Source organism: Synchiropus splendidus, chromosome 10 (assembly GCF_027744825.2).
Source record: "Synchiropus splendidus isolate RoL2022-P1 chromosome 10, RoL_Sspl_1.0, whole genome shotgun sequence".
NCBI classification, from domain to species: Eukaryota; Metazoa; Chordata; class Actinopteri; order Syngnathiformes; family Callionymidae; genus Synchiropus; species Synchiropus splendidus.
In genome coordinates this window covers 22,110,526-22,127,222 of record NC_071343.1, presented here as the reverse complement: position 1 = coordinate 22,127,222, position 16,697 = coordinate 22,110,526, and the positions used below count along the sequence as shown (strand labels likewise).

At 42.6% G+C, this 16,697-nt stretch overlaps 1 protein-coding gene across 1 annotated transcript; it reads left to right on the top strand.

The window, feature by feature from the left end:
• The first annotated feature begins 314 nt into the window (after positions 1-314).
• LOC128766179 (interleukin-1 receptor-like 1) lies at positions 315-14,574 on the top strand. Its single transcript, XM_053877616.1, has 12 exons — positions 315-364; positions 1,554-1,617; positions 2,050-2,296; positions 2,373-2,562; positions 3,759-3,906; positions 4,049-4,117; positions 8,456-8,582; positions 8,908-9,056; positions 9,138-9,284; positions 9,856-10,020; positions 10,742-10,881; positions 11,052-14,574. The coding sequence occupies exons 1-12, from the start codon at positions 356-358 to the stop codon at positions 11,295-11,297; spliced, it is 1,701 nt and encodes a 566-aa protein (XP_053733591.1). The 5' UTR covers positions 315-355; the 3' UTR covers positions 11,298-14,574.
• Positions 14,575-16,697: the final 2,123 nt, after the last annotated feature.

The window sequence follows — 16,697 nt, the reverse complement described above, 5'->3', positions numbered from 1 at the left end:
GAACTAAATAATACATCCAAAAAGATCCTGACCTAAAGTATAGTTTGGAGGAGCTGCTGTAGGATTGTTCAGCGCACCATGGGAGTAGGAAGCAAAATACAGTTGGTAGTTAGACAGCACATCCAGCCCAGAAAAAAATGCTGATGGTCTTGTTGCATGCAACATTTCATTAAATGTTATCATCAAAATCAAACAGACTCCTGAAAAATCTTCTCAACATGTATTTCCTGCATTTACTGAAGCTCTTTTTCCCTTTACATAAGAAGGTAGGCGGGATCAAGTTTGCCACGTGAGAGTCTGGCATGCATAAGAGAGCGAGACTGTGGAGAGACTCACCAGAATCACACGACACGAGATGGCAGGGGTAAGCCGGATTTCTTTTCATTGACATTGATATGAAAGTCAGCTTTGTGTCTGACCAGTGGACAGTTTATTTTTAGGGATTAACTAAGATTTTAATTTAAAAAAAATTCGTATATTGATTAAATGCCCAGATGTGGAATAGTCATGTATGGCAACTGAAGTAAACTAATAGAAGGTACTCTGCTTAAGTTGCCACATACACAGTCCTGTTCACTCCTCGCAACCCTGAACAGGACTTAGTGGTGGTTAATTGAAGATGTATGTGTGCATGTATATATAATATACACACACAAGCTTTACACTCATCCTTGTAACTCTTTTGCATCATTATTTATCAAGGCACCCCGTAATGAAGGCTATTAAGGGTACTTTTGGGGAATCATAAAAAAAAAAAAAAATCCTCATTGTCTTAGAGTAGCTTCAGTAACAGTTGGTTGTATTTACAAAGTAATGTTGAGACGCTGATGTGACAACCACTGTGTATCTGTGAGTAGTGGACAACATTCAGTATATTGACTGGTGGCATTGGCGTTTTAGTACATGGCAAACGTGGCAGGTTCATAGCAAAGAAACTGCTGTTGCAACAGCTGGGCAGCGGTGCCACAGAGTTTGTTACCAGCTGACTACAGCAGCTGTCGTGAAAAACAATCTCCTCAGCCTCTGTAGTATTTAGGTCCCTCTCCTCCACTGTCAGCACCACGCTTCTTCATGTCTCAGGAAAATATTGAACCGCAGTTAGTCTTCACAGTGGGGGCAGTACAGTGTGGTGCATCACCCATTTTGATCCTTTGTGAGTTCTACGAATGTTAATTAACAGTTGGATGCCTGATGTAAGCATCAGCTACATGAATGCAGCCACGAGTCCTTGGGATACATTTAACAATAGTTGGTGTTTGACCGGCATCTATGCTAAGCGGAGACGCGCTTGAGCTCAGCCTCCCAACTATTTATCAGGAAACAGATGATCTTGCATCTTGCCGCCGTCATGTGGTAAAAAAAATCCTTTCTGGATAGGAATGTCGATATTTAATATAGTCATGAGAAAATCGGCATCAATTTGTTTTTCCTGCCGTTCCATACACAGACCGTGAGCGCGTCGAAAAGCATAATAGGGGCCCTTAAAATTTGCAGTCATGTGATCATTCAAACTTGGATGTGATGCATATAAAAAAATGTTCTGTTTTTGTCAGATGATAAATTCCATCAGACTGCTGGTCTACATCTGCGCATTGACAGCTGCAGCTGAACTTTCAGGTAGTGGTTCCAAAAACAAATCCTGATGTTACTACAGAACTGAGTTTTTTTTTTTAACAACAATGGCAAAAATGACCCTGCACCCTAACTAATTTGGTGTGAGCTCGGGGTGTGTGGGAATGCATGGTGCAAGCAAGGCCTTCAGTCAAGAGAACTTCCAACCTATTAAGATATTCTTGTGTGTTTTTTTTTTTAAAAACCTCATGTATTCAGAAAGACACTGAAGTGAAATTAGATAATTATTATGTTCTGTTTCTGTTGGGAATGTCAAATGTATTCAGCAAGAAGACAACTTCAAAAGTGCCTTTTCATTTCCCTTCATTAAAATTGCTTATTTAATGCAGTTTTCCCGTATTTCTTCCTCTGAACTGGGTCATTTACCACAATTCACCTGGTTTGATTTTCCATCCTAATTGCTTCCCTCCTGAGCAGCACAACAGAATGATTCAGTCACACAGTGTGTGGAGCTGACTCCTAACATCCGAAACCTTCTGGAGGGAGAAGCGTTTCATTACGTTCCCTACTTCATGACTGATGTCAAGGCCACTGAAGATCAGTTCACTTGGCAAAGGAACAAAGTGGTGGTCTCCTCGAATGAAAGTGAGAGGATACACGTTCATGGTTTGGCCATCTACTTACTTAACGTCACACCTGCTGATGCGGCCATCTACACTTTTCAGTGAGAAACATCTTTGACTAAGTCATTGTTTAGTAATTTCAACCTTCTGTATTCGCCATCACCGCTTCTCTTCCAGGTACACTCAGTCACCAGAAAGATGCTACACTGCTGATTTAACTGTGAACGTCTTCGATGAAAGCTTTCGTCTGAAGAAAGTAATGCGTTATGGACCTGTAGAAAGCTCGTCCCAAAGCACAAGAATCGTGTGTCCAGATCCTGTTCTGAAAACGTGCCGGGACACAGACGGCTTGATCACCTGGTACAAGGTATGAAGTTTCCCAGTTATCATCTGTGGTGCAATGCGAGCACATTGGAGTTCAGGCAACTGCTCTGCAGGCAACTGCTCTGCCTCTACAGGATAATTGAAGAGAGAAAACACAAAGTACTGAGAACAGCAGATTTATCAATCGGACCAACACAAGAGGAACGATACTGATCCTTTCCAACACAGAAAGCGTCCTGAAATAGGTTTTTGCCTTTTGCACTCTCTTAATTACGCAGAAGGCTAAATGACGCAACATGAAGGCTGTTCTGAAAGAGAAATCTGCTCTGCCTTTCCCGGTTGTCGCGTGTTATGCTCATCTGTTGCTATCTTAATGGCTTGGGTTCAGGCTTCCAAGTTCTACACTGGTCAGCGAAGGCTCATGTGACTCACTCAGCTTGTTTTTGCTGGAAGTGGGAGTGTGATAACAGAGCAGGGCCGAGAGGAGAGGCTAGACGAAGCCTTTGTTGTCTTTCATGTGTAGCCGTTGGTCTTTCCCAGTTGGCCGTCCCTTCTTAATCTCACCCCCACCCTGATACTCTCAGCAAAGAGATGGCTGACCAGTGATCAAAACATTTCTTCCTAAGGTATATTTGCAGGTGACACCCCTTGTTTTCTTGAAGTTCAGTACTGAGAACAAATTTATTGTGTTTTAAAGGCTGCCATTGCCACACTTGCTTAAGGTTGCAGTTGCTATTTAGACCTGACGCAGGAAACTAAGGGAGCACAGTGATGTAGGTGTGATTTAACTCACAGTACCCCGGGAGGTCAGTGAGAGGAGGATATGGTGAGTGAGTGGAGAAGTGTTGGAACAGTGGGTGCCCAGTGAGGTGTGACAACAACATCACAGAGGACAGGAAGCGAAATACAGGTGTTGGTTAGACAACACAACCATCAGAAAAACCATCGGAACAGAGTCAGTTCTATTGTGCATCCAAGAAGAAGTCAACCTCTCCATACTAACTGTATATGACTGAGCACCTGCAGGGAGCTCTCAGCTTTCTCACATTCATCTATAACATTATACACACACACTCAGCCAGACGCATTACAGCTAAGGCTGGCGCTGTCATGACAGCCTGATGAAAGGTTGGGAATTGTGAACACTGTTTTAACTTGGCAGGCATCTGTGTAGCCAGACACTTGAGAAGAAGAAAAACATTTTCATGCTGGTTCAATATTTCAACCTGTGCTCTACAGAACATGGGCTTGATTGAACATGAACATAAAGAAGAGATACACGTGCAGAAGCTCCCACAGAATAATGGCGTTTACACCTGCATGTGTACATGGGCACACAATCATCGGCAGTACAACTCATCTGGATCAAGGCTGCTCACATTGAAAGGTAAGATTTATATGGCCTTGTTGCATGAATCATCTGGTATATTTAACCTTATCATCAAAATCAATGTGACTCCTGATCTCAATGAAAACATTCAGCTTTTCCAAAATGTGGTCACTGAAAATTGTATCAATTGTGTCTACAGATCTCTCCATCAATTCTCTTGAATTCCTCTCACCATTGGACACCAACATGGAGCAGTTTGCTGATGCAGGTAGAGAAATAATTTCCAATAATTGTGCACGTGTCCTATCTATGAGCGACACAGGGCTGTCAAGTCTCATGCAATCATCATGTGACACACACTCATGTAAGACATGAGAGGTTGACTACGCCTATTATAGTCCCAACTACTGTATTACCATCCTGCCAACCCCATCTACTGTTGGTTTCCAGATGCCAGTCACTTTCTGTCTCAATCTCTTTTACACTAGATGGACCTCAGTCAGATGAGGACGCTGATGGATCTGTCCCTTTCTATTGTCCTGGGTTTGTACTGTAGGTGCAAGTTTGGATTGTGTGTTGCGGATCTTGCTGTGCTTGTATTCTCCCTCCTGTTTGCCATTATCTGGCAGTCTTTCTCGGCTTAGTCATGCTCTTTTAGGTTGTTTTTGCAGTCACAGTCATGGTGACCAGGTTTGTGGCAGGTGTAGCAGTTGCCATTATATGTGTGAGATCCTGACCATGGAGTCTGCAGTCTGGTGTGGAGTCCACGTCTGGTTGCACGGTTTCTGTTGTCTTAACCCTTGTGTGGTGTTCGGGTCTGTGGGACCCGTTTTCATTCTTTATTAAAAGAAAAATGATACAATGAAATAATTTTTCAAACTGAAACTCAATGGCTTTGGCTCATTTTCTGTGAGGAACATATATCAGAATACATATTTAATAATCACACACCGTACACCCCCCCTACACATTACTATTACATATAAGATGTTCGGGTCCGCTGGACCCGGGGCCAATAGAAGTGTGGAAATTGATCTTCTGTGTACCATACACACTCAAAGAGCATGCCTGGACAGGTGGAGGACACAGAACATCAAATGGTCAAATGTGTGAGAAAATGAGACCTTGTGACCTTGTGTGGGAACCGCAGTTACAGAACCACAAAAGCGCAGTTGCCACAATTTTCTCACACATTTGACCCTCTGACTTATGGGAATATTTATTTTGTCACTCTATTTGCTACAAATTGGAGGTGGGACACTATAATTACAGCTTTGCCACTGTGGTTTCTTATCATAACTGATCAAGATGGCCGAAAGGTACTCTGCGCAGAGGGCCCTGGAATTCATTTTGGAAGAGAGAGAAGTTTCTGACAATGATGTAGAGGGAGAGGATCCAGAAGAAGAGGTTTCAGAATTTGAGGATCACATTTCTGAAAATTCAGAGTCTCCAAATGCCTTTGTCATTGGGATGGCACTGAAATAAAAGTGAATAGTTTTGAAAAACCTTGCTTCACTTGTAAATTTGTTTCCACTCATATCTTGATTTTAATAGATTTTCTTCATTACGTTTTAAATAATAACTTATAAATTTGACCTAACTAAGGTAAAGGGCAAATATTTACAATATATATTGTTTATACTGCTTATAATTGGGATAAGGTAAACATCTGTTCAGACCCACAAACACTGGCTGAGTAACTACAACATGAACATTACACAAGGGTTAAAACACTTCAGCATTTTCACTTCCTTCTTTGTCAATTATAACAATATGTATATATGTAGTGTTTGCTGTTTGACTCTTATGGGTTTCAGCATATTGTTCAAGAACATCAAGAAGAGGAGCTGTGTTTCCCGACAAAGTGTAGTATGCCTCAGGAAATCACGCTTCACTTGATTTGTGTGGGGTGTATTGTCCTGGACACTTGTAGCTTCCATGCCACAGTTCAGGTTGAAGGCTGATTTTGTAGTCCGGCCAGCGGGTTATAAACTTCTCAGGGCGTCGGGTCGGGGGCAGAAGGAACCACAGAGGCAGTGGGATGCAAGCTTTGGTTTATTCCGCATCAGCATAACATCGTCTCATCGCTGGGCATGGCTTAGCATCAGAGAGCATCAAATTGATCAAAGTACAAGCACATTGGCCTCCAGGCTGAGTCACAGAGACAAGACCATCTGGGAGCTCCAGGCAAAACAGGCATTCCTGTCTTCACCCCAAAGTAGCCATCTCCGGCGTATTTGGAATACAGAGTGGGTGGATATCTGTTCAACATTTCATTGGTACTGAGAAACAAGTTTATGATTTATCTCATGTCAAATATTCTTCAACAATTTGAGACAGTTATAGAATTGACACGTCTGTGAGAGTGTTCAGTGATGCGTTGAAGAACGGCGTGTACCTTGGTAGATAAGAGGGTCTGGCAAGTTGTGTGAGGGGAAGTGCAAGTCTGAGACATCTGTGCCTGGCCTTGCAAAGCTCTTCGGAGTGGGGCTGTCTGACAGACATTTTTGCTGGAGGATTTTCGCACAATGCAAACAATCATCCAAACAAAACAAACATAAATGAAGGCAAAAATGCGAAAAGGGCTGTCAGATTTTAGTATTAATAGTTTTGACTGACTAAACAGCTGTTCAGGGAAATGCACAAATAACCTTTTTCCCCCATTTTCTTGCACTTAACAAGGAGAATAATCTGTAGAATAAGAATATTTGCTTTGAAATGACACATTTCCTTCACAGTCAGGCACATTCATCTCAATTTCCTGTCTTTATCCATCACATTCAAATGCCAGCTGTGGAAGCGCTGATACTGTCTCTCACAAGATTCATAGGAAAGAGGCAGGAAAGGATGAGTCTCAAAGACCCCCACATTTCATGCCAGACCTCCTGACTTTATGATCAAAGTCAGTAAAGTCTGTGTAACTTGGCTTGATGACATGCGATGAGGACATCATCGCAACATCTACCTTTTCCACCCCTTAAATCTTCTGTAATTAGTTTCATTCCATTAGTTCAACTTTTATTTGTTTTTTTTTCTTTCTATTTTTTTAAATGATCAGACATCCCTAGGCTTGACAAGTGAGGACCGGCCAAAATGACCTCACTCTGTTCAACTCATACAGGTTCTCACGAAGATAGAAGTAGAAGAACACACGCAGACACGCAATAGCTGCATTTGCTTCTCAAGATACACACTTCTTCAGTCACTCAGTCGTTCACTATTAAAGTGGTGCTATTCTTGCCCTGCGCAATTCAGTCACATCTGGAATAAAAGTCATTCATCTTTACGTCCTTTCTATTCGGTTGTGCTCCTGATGGTCATTATGTGTTCCGTTCTCCAGCCAAGGCTGACTTATACTGAGTTGAATTTCCAAGTTTTACATCAATCCATGATGTCACACTGACAACATGGGGTAACAGGAATGCCCAGCCAGAGTTACGCCCCAAAGCTTGTTGTGATGTTGGAATTGTTGGAAATGCAGAACAGGGCCCCCATTAACATGATGTCTCATATTCCATTAATCATCTTTGTGCGTGTGCAATATCGATTCCAGATTCCTGGAGCACATTGTGTCATTCTGTAGCTTTCCTGTGGTGTGGACCAACAGTTTTCTCTATTAAGCCACATGTCTGTCTGAGTGTTTCCCCACTATTTTCATCAACAGCATCTAGCAACCTCTGTTGGTGAGCCTGTATTTTATAGCAAAAAACATCTTGAATTCGGCTTTTTCCGTCTGAATGTGTCGTTGACAAGCTCACATGTGCAACACACCTCAGTTTCCCTCAAGCACTGCTGTTATACTCGCCTCCTAAGTCCTTCATTACTCTTAGCTTAACAACAGCTTTCCTGAGAAACTGCCTAACATTACACAGGTTTAAACAGATACGGGACTGACCTTGTTTCTTCACAGAATAGATTGAAAATGTTCAAACTGCATTACATAGCAATGAGCATCACTTCTGAGTTGCTTTACTTTGTGACATTTTACCTTTACTGACCAGAGCTTCTCAAAAAGTGCAAATGTTGTGTTTGAATTTGACGTGTTGTATTTGTCACTATGGAGATGCTAGGTGTTTCTGTGGTTGGCAGTTCACTGACCAGGGGCCTGTTTGAAGAAGCCGGTGAAAAAACTGGAGGTGTAGATTGTTCAGCTCTGTGCAACTTTCGGTTTCAGAGCGGGATTAACGATTACTTTAATCAACCAAGTGTTAAAGTTGATCAGCAAAGCAGATTACATGATGCACCATGGCAACGTAAAACAAAGAGTCTGACATCTGCTCACCAAAAGCAGCTTATAAATATGTGGGTGAGAATTGCTTCGAAACAATAATATAACAATAATATAAATAAATAAAAGAATTCAATGTTTTCTGATGAATGAATTGTGATGAATTTCATTTACACATTGCTGAGATTACTTGTTTATTCTAGCTTATTCCTTCTACAGCCACTTGAGAACAAACATACTACCAAGGTCTGAAGTGATGTTAGCATAAGAAAATATTTGGTACGCAGTCATTATGCCATAGTTATATATAAAGTAAGTGAGTGATATTTTGTGGCATGTTTGCTGCTGACCTCTGACTGCCAAATATATCTTTTGAAGGTTCTTCAACCTCTCTGAACTGTTCTGTCTTCTGTGGGAAAAACATTGAAAAGCAGTGTACGGCGGAATGGAGAATAAACGGAAGCCACATTGACGACAGAAAAGACTATGTACAAGTTAGCCAAACGTAAGTCTGATCATATTCCAGCAGGGACTACGGTGGAAGATTGAAGTAGGTGGACTTTTTATAATGTCAAGTTTCCACACAGGTACTTTTGCAAAACTTGAACGATGACCTTTGACCCTATGGGTGGTCCTCTCAGCAGCATATGAAAAAAAGAAAAAACAAAGGGTGATTGATGTCAAGTGATGTACAAGTTTGTTCGATAAGTTTATCAAACGCTAGTCCATGTGACTGTACCTCAGAGATTGAGCTGGCATTGTCAGCTCCAGTTGTAATGTTTGACGTTCAACCTTTTGTATTTTACACGGTGATTCTTCTTTCTGTGCAGAGTCAATACACCCCACAACAACAACACCATGGCCACCGCCGTCCTGACCATTCGGAAGGTCTCTGCAAAGGATTTTCAGACCAATTTTACCTGTGTTGCAAAAAACAATTTTCTGATTCAGTCGAAATATCTCACTCTCAAACCAAGAAGTGAGTATGATCATATGGGGCACATCGAGAAAAGGTTTCTCTGTCATTAAACGTCTAAACCTCTCATTCATATGCTGCCAGTGCTCGGTCATCACAGCATGCCAGTGGCCGCCGCCTCTCTGCTCATGATCCTTCTCTGCATCGCTGGAGCCATCCTCATCAAGTTGTTCCTGGTTGATCTGACTCTTTTCTTCCGGCCCTACTTTCCTCTCTGCAGTGCCAAGGATGGTAAGTGAGACAAATATTTATGCAACCTCCTCTGAGAGGAAAGATTGCTTTGATTTACTCATGGGAGGTTTTTCTTGGTCTGTGTGGGTCCATGACGCACGTTGTATTTTAACCAGGAAACTAACTCACTGATGAAAAATGTTAACCATGACCATCCTGAGCTAGAGCGGACTTTCATGCTCATTGCTCACCAACATTCATTTCCTCATTCCAGAATCGGATCTAATTCTAATCTAATTCTCCTCCACCTGTCAGTCTTTAAGTGCTTGTCTCCACACTCTCGACCAGCATGGCAACAGGAGAGGTTAACTCAGGTGACCTGGGCGAGAGGCAGGAATACACCCAGGACAGGTCGCCAGTCCATCGCAGGGCACGCACCATTCACACAAACTTGCACACCTAGGGGCATTTTGGACTGTCCAATTAGCCTGTGTCATTGGGAGGAAACCGGAGTACCTGAAGAAAACCTTACTGAACCTTACTAGTGTCACACTTTGTGCCCATGATTATGACCGTCCATTATAATACCATATGACCATTTAAATGAGTGTTTTCTCTTCTTTGTATGCAGCGACAAAGATTTATGACGCCTATGTCATCTACCAGTCACAGAGTGAAACCAAAGACAGTAAACACCTTCTCAGTGAATTTATCTCACGGTCTTTGCCCAGTGTTCTTGAGGAACAATGTGGCTACAAGCTTTTCATCCAAGGGAGGGACGACACCCCCATAGAAGGTCAGTCTGAGCTATTACAGGACTGAAGTGTTTGTGATGCCTTTTGTTGTTATTGGGTGCAGTCCAAGTCTGGCGAGTCAACCATAATCACTAGTTGCTCTGTTTAATCAAAACTTGGGAGTGCTGGATTACTGAGGTCAAAGGTCCAGAGGAAGGAGGAGACAGCGAAGGAAAGTCTGGTGCCTTGTTTGCCATGAGCAGAAGACTCAGTCAAGGTGTTCAAGACCTTCAGTGAAGTTTTGAAACATTTAAGAACACCAAGTATTTAGTAGTATTAGCTCTTACTATTCTAGTAGTACTACTCTAGAGACTAGTATTACTCTAGTCTCTACTAAACTAGCCTTGCCAGTGCTGCTGCTCAGGCGGCAACTGTGGAACTGACACATACTCTCACATCATCAGGGCAAAAGATATATATATACTTGGAGAGTTCGGGTGCTGATGCCCCACAAGTGTGCAGAAGTTAAGTAGTGCGCTCCTGCTGGTAGATAGTTATCATGAAGTTCATTTTGGCAGGCATTTATCATGTGACCTCAGATCCAAACTGGAATTCCCCCTGCACTTAACTTGACCAAGGAGCATGATAAGTTACGAAGCAAATGTAACACTCCAGTAATTTTCCTATAATTCTGAAGACAGATCAGTAGCTGTTTCGACAACACCTCGAAAACAAGGTGTTCTCTGCACTGGCCATTGTATGTATCTTTGTGTGGTTCCTCAGATCACCTGGAAATGGTGGAGAAACGCATAAAATGCAGTCTACGGCTAATGGTCATCCTGACACCGGCTTCTGGCTCCAGAAGCAGTGAGTGTGAGTCAGCATCACCCCAGGAGTTCGCATTCGGAGGGTGTGACTGGCAGGTCAGAGGCTCCTCAAGTTAACCAAAATGATATGTGTCTTACACTCAACTGTACGTCAGTCAGCTATTACGTTATGTAAAAGCCAAACATTTGTACAAAAGTTAGTCGTGTTCATCATAACCTCAGCATCATCCATGGATTTATGAGAAGTGGCTGTTTTTTTGTATCAGGATGGGATTCACCATGTGCTGGTCCAAAGGGAGACGAACGTCATTCTGGTCCAGCTGGGTGACACGGATCAGGGATATTCACACCTCCCTGCTGGCTTGCAGCGCCTGATCCGGAAGAGTGCACCGATCAAGTGGCCACAGAAGCTCAAGAACGCTTCTAAAGCGAATTCTCGCTTCTGGAAAAAAGTGCGCTACCTGATGCCTGCCAGGCCTGTGGCCAATCAACTGAGGTTGGCCCCTATATAGACGGGTCTCTTCAAGTCACTCTGATGGGTGTTTAACAAAAATGGAGAGAGGGTGAGATTGTTTGACAAAGTGTGCAAAATGCAGTTCTTGATATATATTTTTGCAACACCATGTTGATTTAAATCCGTCATTCACGTGTTTAGAAAACCTGTACTCCAGCCAAAGCCTCGTCCTAGTAAGCCATACTGCCTCTTGACCTTCCTGGTTCTCTAGCTTGTTTTTCCGATATATTGCCATTTTTTCCTCCCCAGAATCGCTCCCATGATAAAAATTACAGTCTTTAAGGAGGCTCTTCCCTGAAATGATCTAGGCCACTGGAGTTCATCCTCCGCAAGGAGGATGACCCTGATCCCCCCCCCCCCGATAACCCTGATCCTGAAAAATGTATTTTGGAATCACACCAAGCCACTTCAAAAGGAAAAAATACCCCACTCGACGATGATGTGTCCTTGCATGTGTCCTGAATTGACTTTTTGTCTGCTTCTGAAGCCCAGACATGACAGTGGAGGGTCAGGAAAAGTGTGTGCGCCAGTGTGCGTGTGTGTGAAAGGGTCAACAGAAGAAGAATAGTGGCACACTCCCAGTGAAAAGGGAGGCGGGCAGTTGGGGGAGATGACGTTTACCCCGGCAGCTGGGAGCTGCTCCACGCTTTTGTTCCTCTGTGACCCCTGTGACCCTGCACTCGCCCTGGTGCCACACACACCTGCATGCAGTCAGAGTCAACACCAAACCAAACATATGCACACACACAATCGCGCATGCACCAGCATATATGCAGATTTTTTGGGGGCCATCCATCATGACTTAATTAGGAGAGGCTAGCGTTCCCTGTGTGTACTGAGTGAACCAATCAGTTCACACCACACGCAGACACAAAACTATCGCAAGTTGCATTTCGGATTCATTTTTTTAAAATATATTTGTAATGTCAAAATGTCAAAAACTAAACCTCACACTGAGGAAGATTTAAGCAGCACCACTTTCTGAGAACCTGGAATGCATGTTTGTTCTTACTAATATAAATCAATACACATTTATATCCTGCAAAATATGACTATAAGGCTTCATGTGGTAAATCTTTTCATGGTATAGTTGTATAATATTGGTGTGAAAATGTCATGAAACTGCTGACCGGCATATATGATTTGTTTTCATGTATGTAAAACTGAAGTATGTAGAACTGGCATCGGACGGGTCAGTGCTTGCAAGTGTATTCCGTGTAACAGTACCCTTTTCCCATCCAGACGCCAGACATGACAAGCAGTCTGCAAGCTGTGTATGCGAGTCATTACTGTAAGTACTATTGTACTTGGTCAAGCCAAATTCTGTGATGCAACAAATCCTGTTATGTTTCAGTTTAGTTAAAGAGTTATCTACTCTGTTAGCAGGGAGCATCACCTTGACATACAGAGGAGTGTGAAAGAACCATGTTCATTCATTCCTAACTTATTTCGTTTTAAATATAAGTCTAGTCAATATGCTAAAGGCTGGTACAATACAGTATGTCCGTCAGAATGGGTGAATCTGACTTTGGAGCTGCTTTCACTGAAATGTGTGCATGCATCTGCCACATACTGAAACAGAAATAAACATGGATGCAAAAAAAATGTTGTCCACGACAAGAACAAGGATCATCAAAGGAACTGATGGAGGAGGACGGCATCATGACTGTGTGCTTCGGTGAAGGTCAATATTTAAAAAAAACACGATATATGTCCACCGGAGGAGTGTTACCAAAAGTAGAACAAAGAAATCTGTAATAATTGAGAGCTTGACCTTAATAATCCTTAGGTTCCTTTTGGAAAACTCAACCAGTTGCACGTTTCCCAAGCCAGGATGAAAAGGTTCAGCTATCTCAAGGCAGCTGTAAATAATTGAGAAAAATGCTCATACATGGCAGACCAGATCAATAACAGTGTCACTGATGGAAGAATGGACTAAACCAGTGGATCCCAGTTCTCTTTTGAGGAAGAACAGCTACTGATTGAAATGTCTAAAGAAGTTTGATGGTACCTTAGAACCTTAGAAAAACAACAAAACAGACACTGCTGTGGTCATTAAAGAAAGAAAAAAAGTCTGTCCAATAATAACAGCGGACAAGTTCCAAAATTGAACTGTGCTCCACTGAAACCATTTACAATGAAAGGAGTTTTTTTCAGTCCACTAACAGCATTTGGTTGAAATCTAAGTGCATGTTATTCAGGAAAGGTGGATTATCATTATGATCAACTGCAAAATATATCTCTGTCTACTTGGTGTCATGAATCTTTTATCTTAGACTTTACAGTCATTGCAGTGCACTGCCTCCATGACTGGACTACTGTGCACCCATCAGTGTTTCTCTCTTCCAAGTTTCAAACTGATATTCTGTGTCATCAAAATCAAATAAAATGTAGAACATTGTTCTTCACGAATGTCTAGTGAAGTAGAAGGAGAGTATAAAAGACCCCACACACGGTGTGCAACTGCTGGCAGATAAAATACACCATCTGAATACAAGATCTATCCAAAATAAAAACAAAGGTGAAATCAAGATTTCAGAAGGCCATATACTCTTTTATGCCTTTCACAAATGCTTCTTCGAAAGCACCTTTGCAACTCGAGAAGCCATTCATGTCAACATGAGAAATAATATGCATATTCATCAACATCTTAATTCTCAGTCTTCAGTAGTAACATGCCGGAACACAGTTGGCAAAGCTTGGAGCATTGTGTCAATACTCAATACGCAGGACAAAACTTGAAATTGATCAGGGCCGGTGGACTAGTTCTGCACCAGTGCAGCCTGATGGAAACAAACAAAAACCCAGACATGAAGGAACCTGGTCTCTCCTGTATGACTACATCATGAAGTGGAGCTGGAAATGTAATTATCATTATTGAGACCCATTTAGGCATGGTGGTGCAGAACCCCATGCAGCTTCAGGTAATGTGATGCTGAAAAGGGATGGAAACAATTTCCCTTTGGTCAGTTCTATTGAGTACCCAACGTCTATCCAACCTCGTCGATGTAAACACATTCGTAGGACCAGGCAAATCCATCTATGTCCATGATCCTTGGCAGCAAAAACTACCAATCGTATCTTTCTGAGTGCACCCAAGTGGCACTGGTCCAGTGGTACATATTCATCTGATGTTGGACTCGACCCATTCTGTATTGTAATGGTTATGTAACTCTAATGGACTGTAAACACATGTGCACACTCATGCCAAACACTGGCACTGTTCCTCTTAAATGGGACCCTGTACATCTGCTTCATGGTCATGCTGTGCTTCATCAAGGGGTCTGATAGTGGTAATGCTAACTTGATTTATGATGTTGAGCAGTTGCCCATCTGTGGAGGTGGAGAAGGGCTGCATTGTTAGCTCTGAGCAGGTTCGCTGTAGCATGTTCAGTAGTAAAATGCACAACAAATTGTTATTGTTTGCTACTTTTTTACAGTACTGTCTTTACAGTTCTCAAACATCACTAGACATTACAACAAAACTACCATGTTTGCCCGAAAAAGCAGCATCAGCCATCCTGCAGTCTTTTGCATGTAAATACTCTGGTGCCGAGGACACACTTGAAAACAACCATTTTCCAGTCAAAGAGAAATGGCTGACATTCCCTCATTGCTTGGGCTGTGGTTTATGACATGGACCACCAAAATAGTGTCATCTAATGTCATCACTCTCTTCCTCTGCGCATGCAGACGTGTATGCCTGTAGTGATGAAGCAATGGGCAAAAGCTGTAATTTATCCTCCTTTCATGTAACTGTGCCAAGGCTAAACTCAGCAGGGATTGCTGGGAAATCCCACACAGAAGCCCTATTGTGGTTTTGCAACACAGTTCAAGGCCAGAACCACAGAAATAAACATCCGCAGTAAGCAAAGGAGTCTCAGACGTCCAAACAAAGACCGACCATAAACCGCAGATGATACCGCATGACTCCCAGATGGGAGGAAACTCCGACAAAAACATGTGTCTATGAGACACACACAAAGGCAGGAGGCAAAGAAGAAGAAACAAAGTGACGCATCTTCAGGCAACATTTGGTAACAAGCAGCAGGTGCTTCCTGCCAGGACAGTGGTCAAGTCATGGAAACGAGAGATACAGCGAACAGTAACCATGTTTCCACCGATACATTATTGCACATCAATTTGGTTCAGCCGACCTTCAGTTTGCCCTTTTGGTTCTGGTTGGTTTAGCGCACCTTAGTTAGGACTATAATGTACAGTATACACACATATGGTATTGTGTATTCTCCAGAGTGTCTTTTTAGACAAGAAATAGACATAAACATGGTGAATCACTGACTGAAAACCAAAACGTTATTCAGACTCTTCTATAAAGGCGATCTAATCTGGTCACAAGACATTAGTTGGAACCTCACCAGCGAGATTTGGACCCTTTAAGAGGACTTCAATTTCAAACATGATCAGGGAAGACAACAGCTGCATTCATGGGTCTGGTGAAAACTTAAGCTCCTTTTTCAGTATATTGGGAAGACGACAGGAACTCAAGTTTGGCCACTTCTTGTATTGGTCTGTCAGTGGCAAGAAGGAACTAAGTAGAATCATAGGAAAGCTCTCATTTCATCAGATTCAGTTGTCCAGGTGCCTGTAAATCTCCAGTCATCCTCTTGCCTTGGAGTAACTGCTGCATCACTTCATCTCCATTAGAGCAAATGGGAGCCTGTGCGAACAGCAGGTGGTGTGTGTTTGTGTGTGTTCATGTTTTGCCATTCTTGTGAGTACCAAGTCTTGACAAGCCACCTTCTTGTAAAGACATTTTGCTTTGGGAGGACATTTTGGCCTGTCCTCACAAGGTTTAGAGGGTTAAAAAATCTGTAAAAGTAGATCATTATAAATGGGCTCAAGTTTAGTTCAGAATCCTGCTTAGCCATTGGCTTTGCATGGTTAAGTTAAGGATGAGAGCCAGTGAAACCATTATGTCAAGGAGAGGTCCTCACAAATATGGTGTGACAAACCGGGGTGTGAGTGTGTGTATTCCATGCTGCCTTCTTCTTAAGTGACCCAAAGGGCAGTAGGCCTAAGGCCAAGCTATTGTCTCATCAAAGTCCTCAGTGACCCTCTCCCACCTCCAGCCCCTCCACACACACTTCCACAGCATGTGCTTTAGTCTGTTGTGTTTGGCTTCCCCCTCCATCAGGACCAGCATGTGCGGGGGGGGGTTATTAAAACCTTACGTCTGTGGATGATACCAGCTGGAAGCTTCCTCTTGTAATTCCTGCTCTCTGGCTCAGTGTTCACCAGGCCGCTGAGTCCTGTTTAGATTCCTACTCCTTCATAAGTAACTGAGTTAACATTCAACCCAAACTTTGTTTGGAGCTGGGACAACAGTCAGAGCAGGCACTATTTCTACATTTTGCCTTACGCTCCTTTCAAAAAGTGT

Bases quoted from the DNA above. Each gene is read 5' to 3' on its own strand.
- LOC128766179 (XM_053877616.1), top strand. The intron at 9,057-9,137 runs GTGAGTATGATC...ATATGCTGCCAG, and splicing joins TCTCACTCTCAAACCAAGAA to TGCTCGGTCATCACAGCATG. The intron at 10,021-10,741 runs GTCAGTCTGAGC...GTGGTTCCTCAG, and splicing joins GGACGACACCCCCATAGAAG to ATCACCTGGAAATGGTGGAG.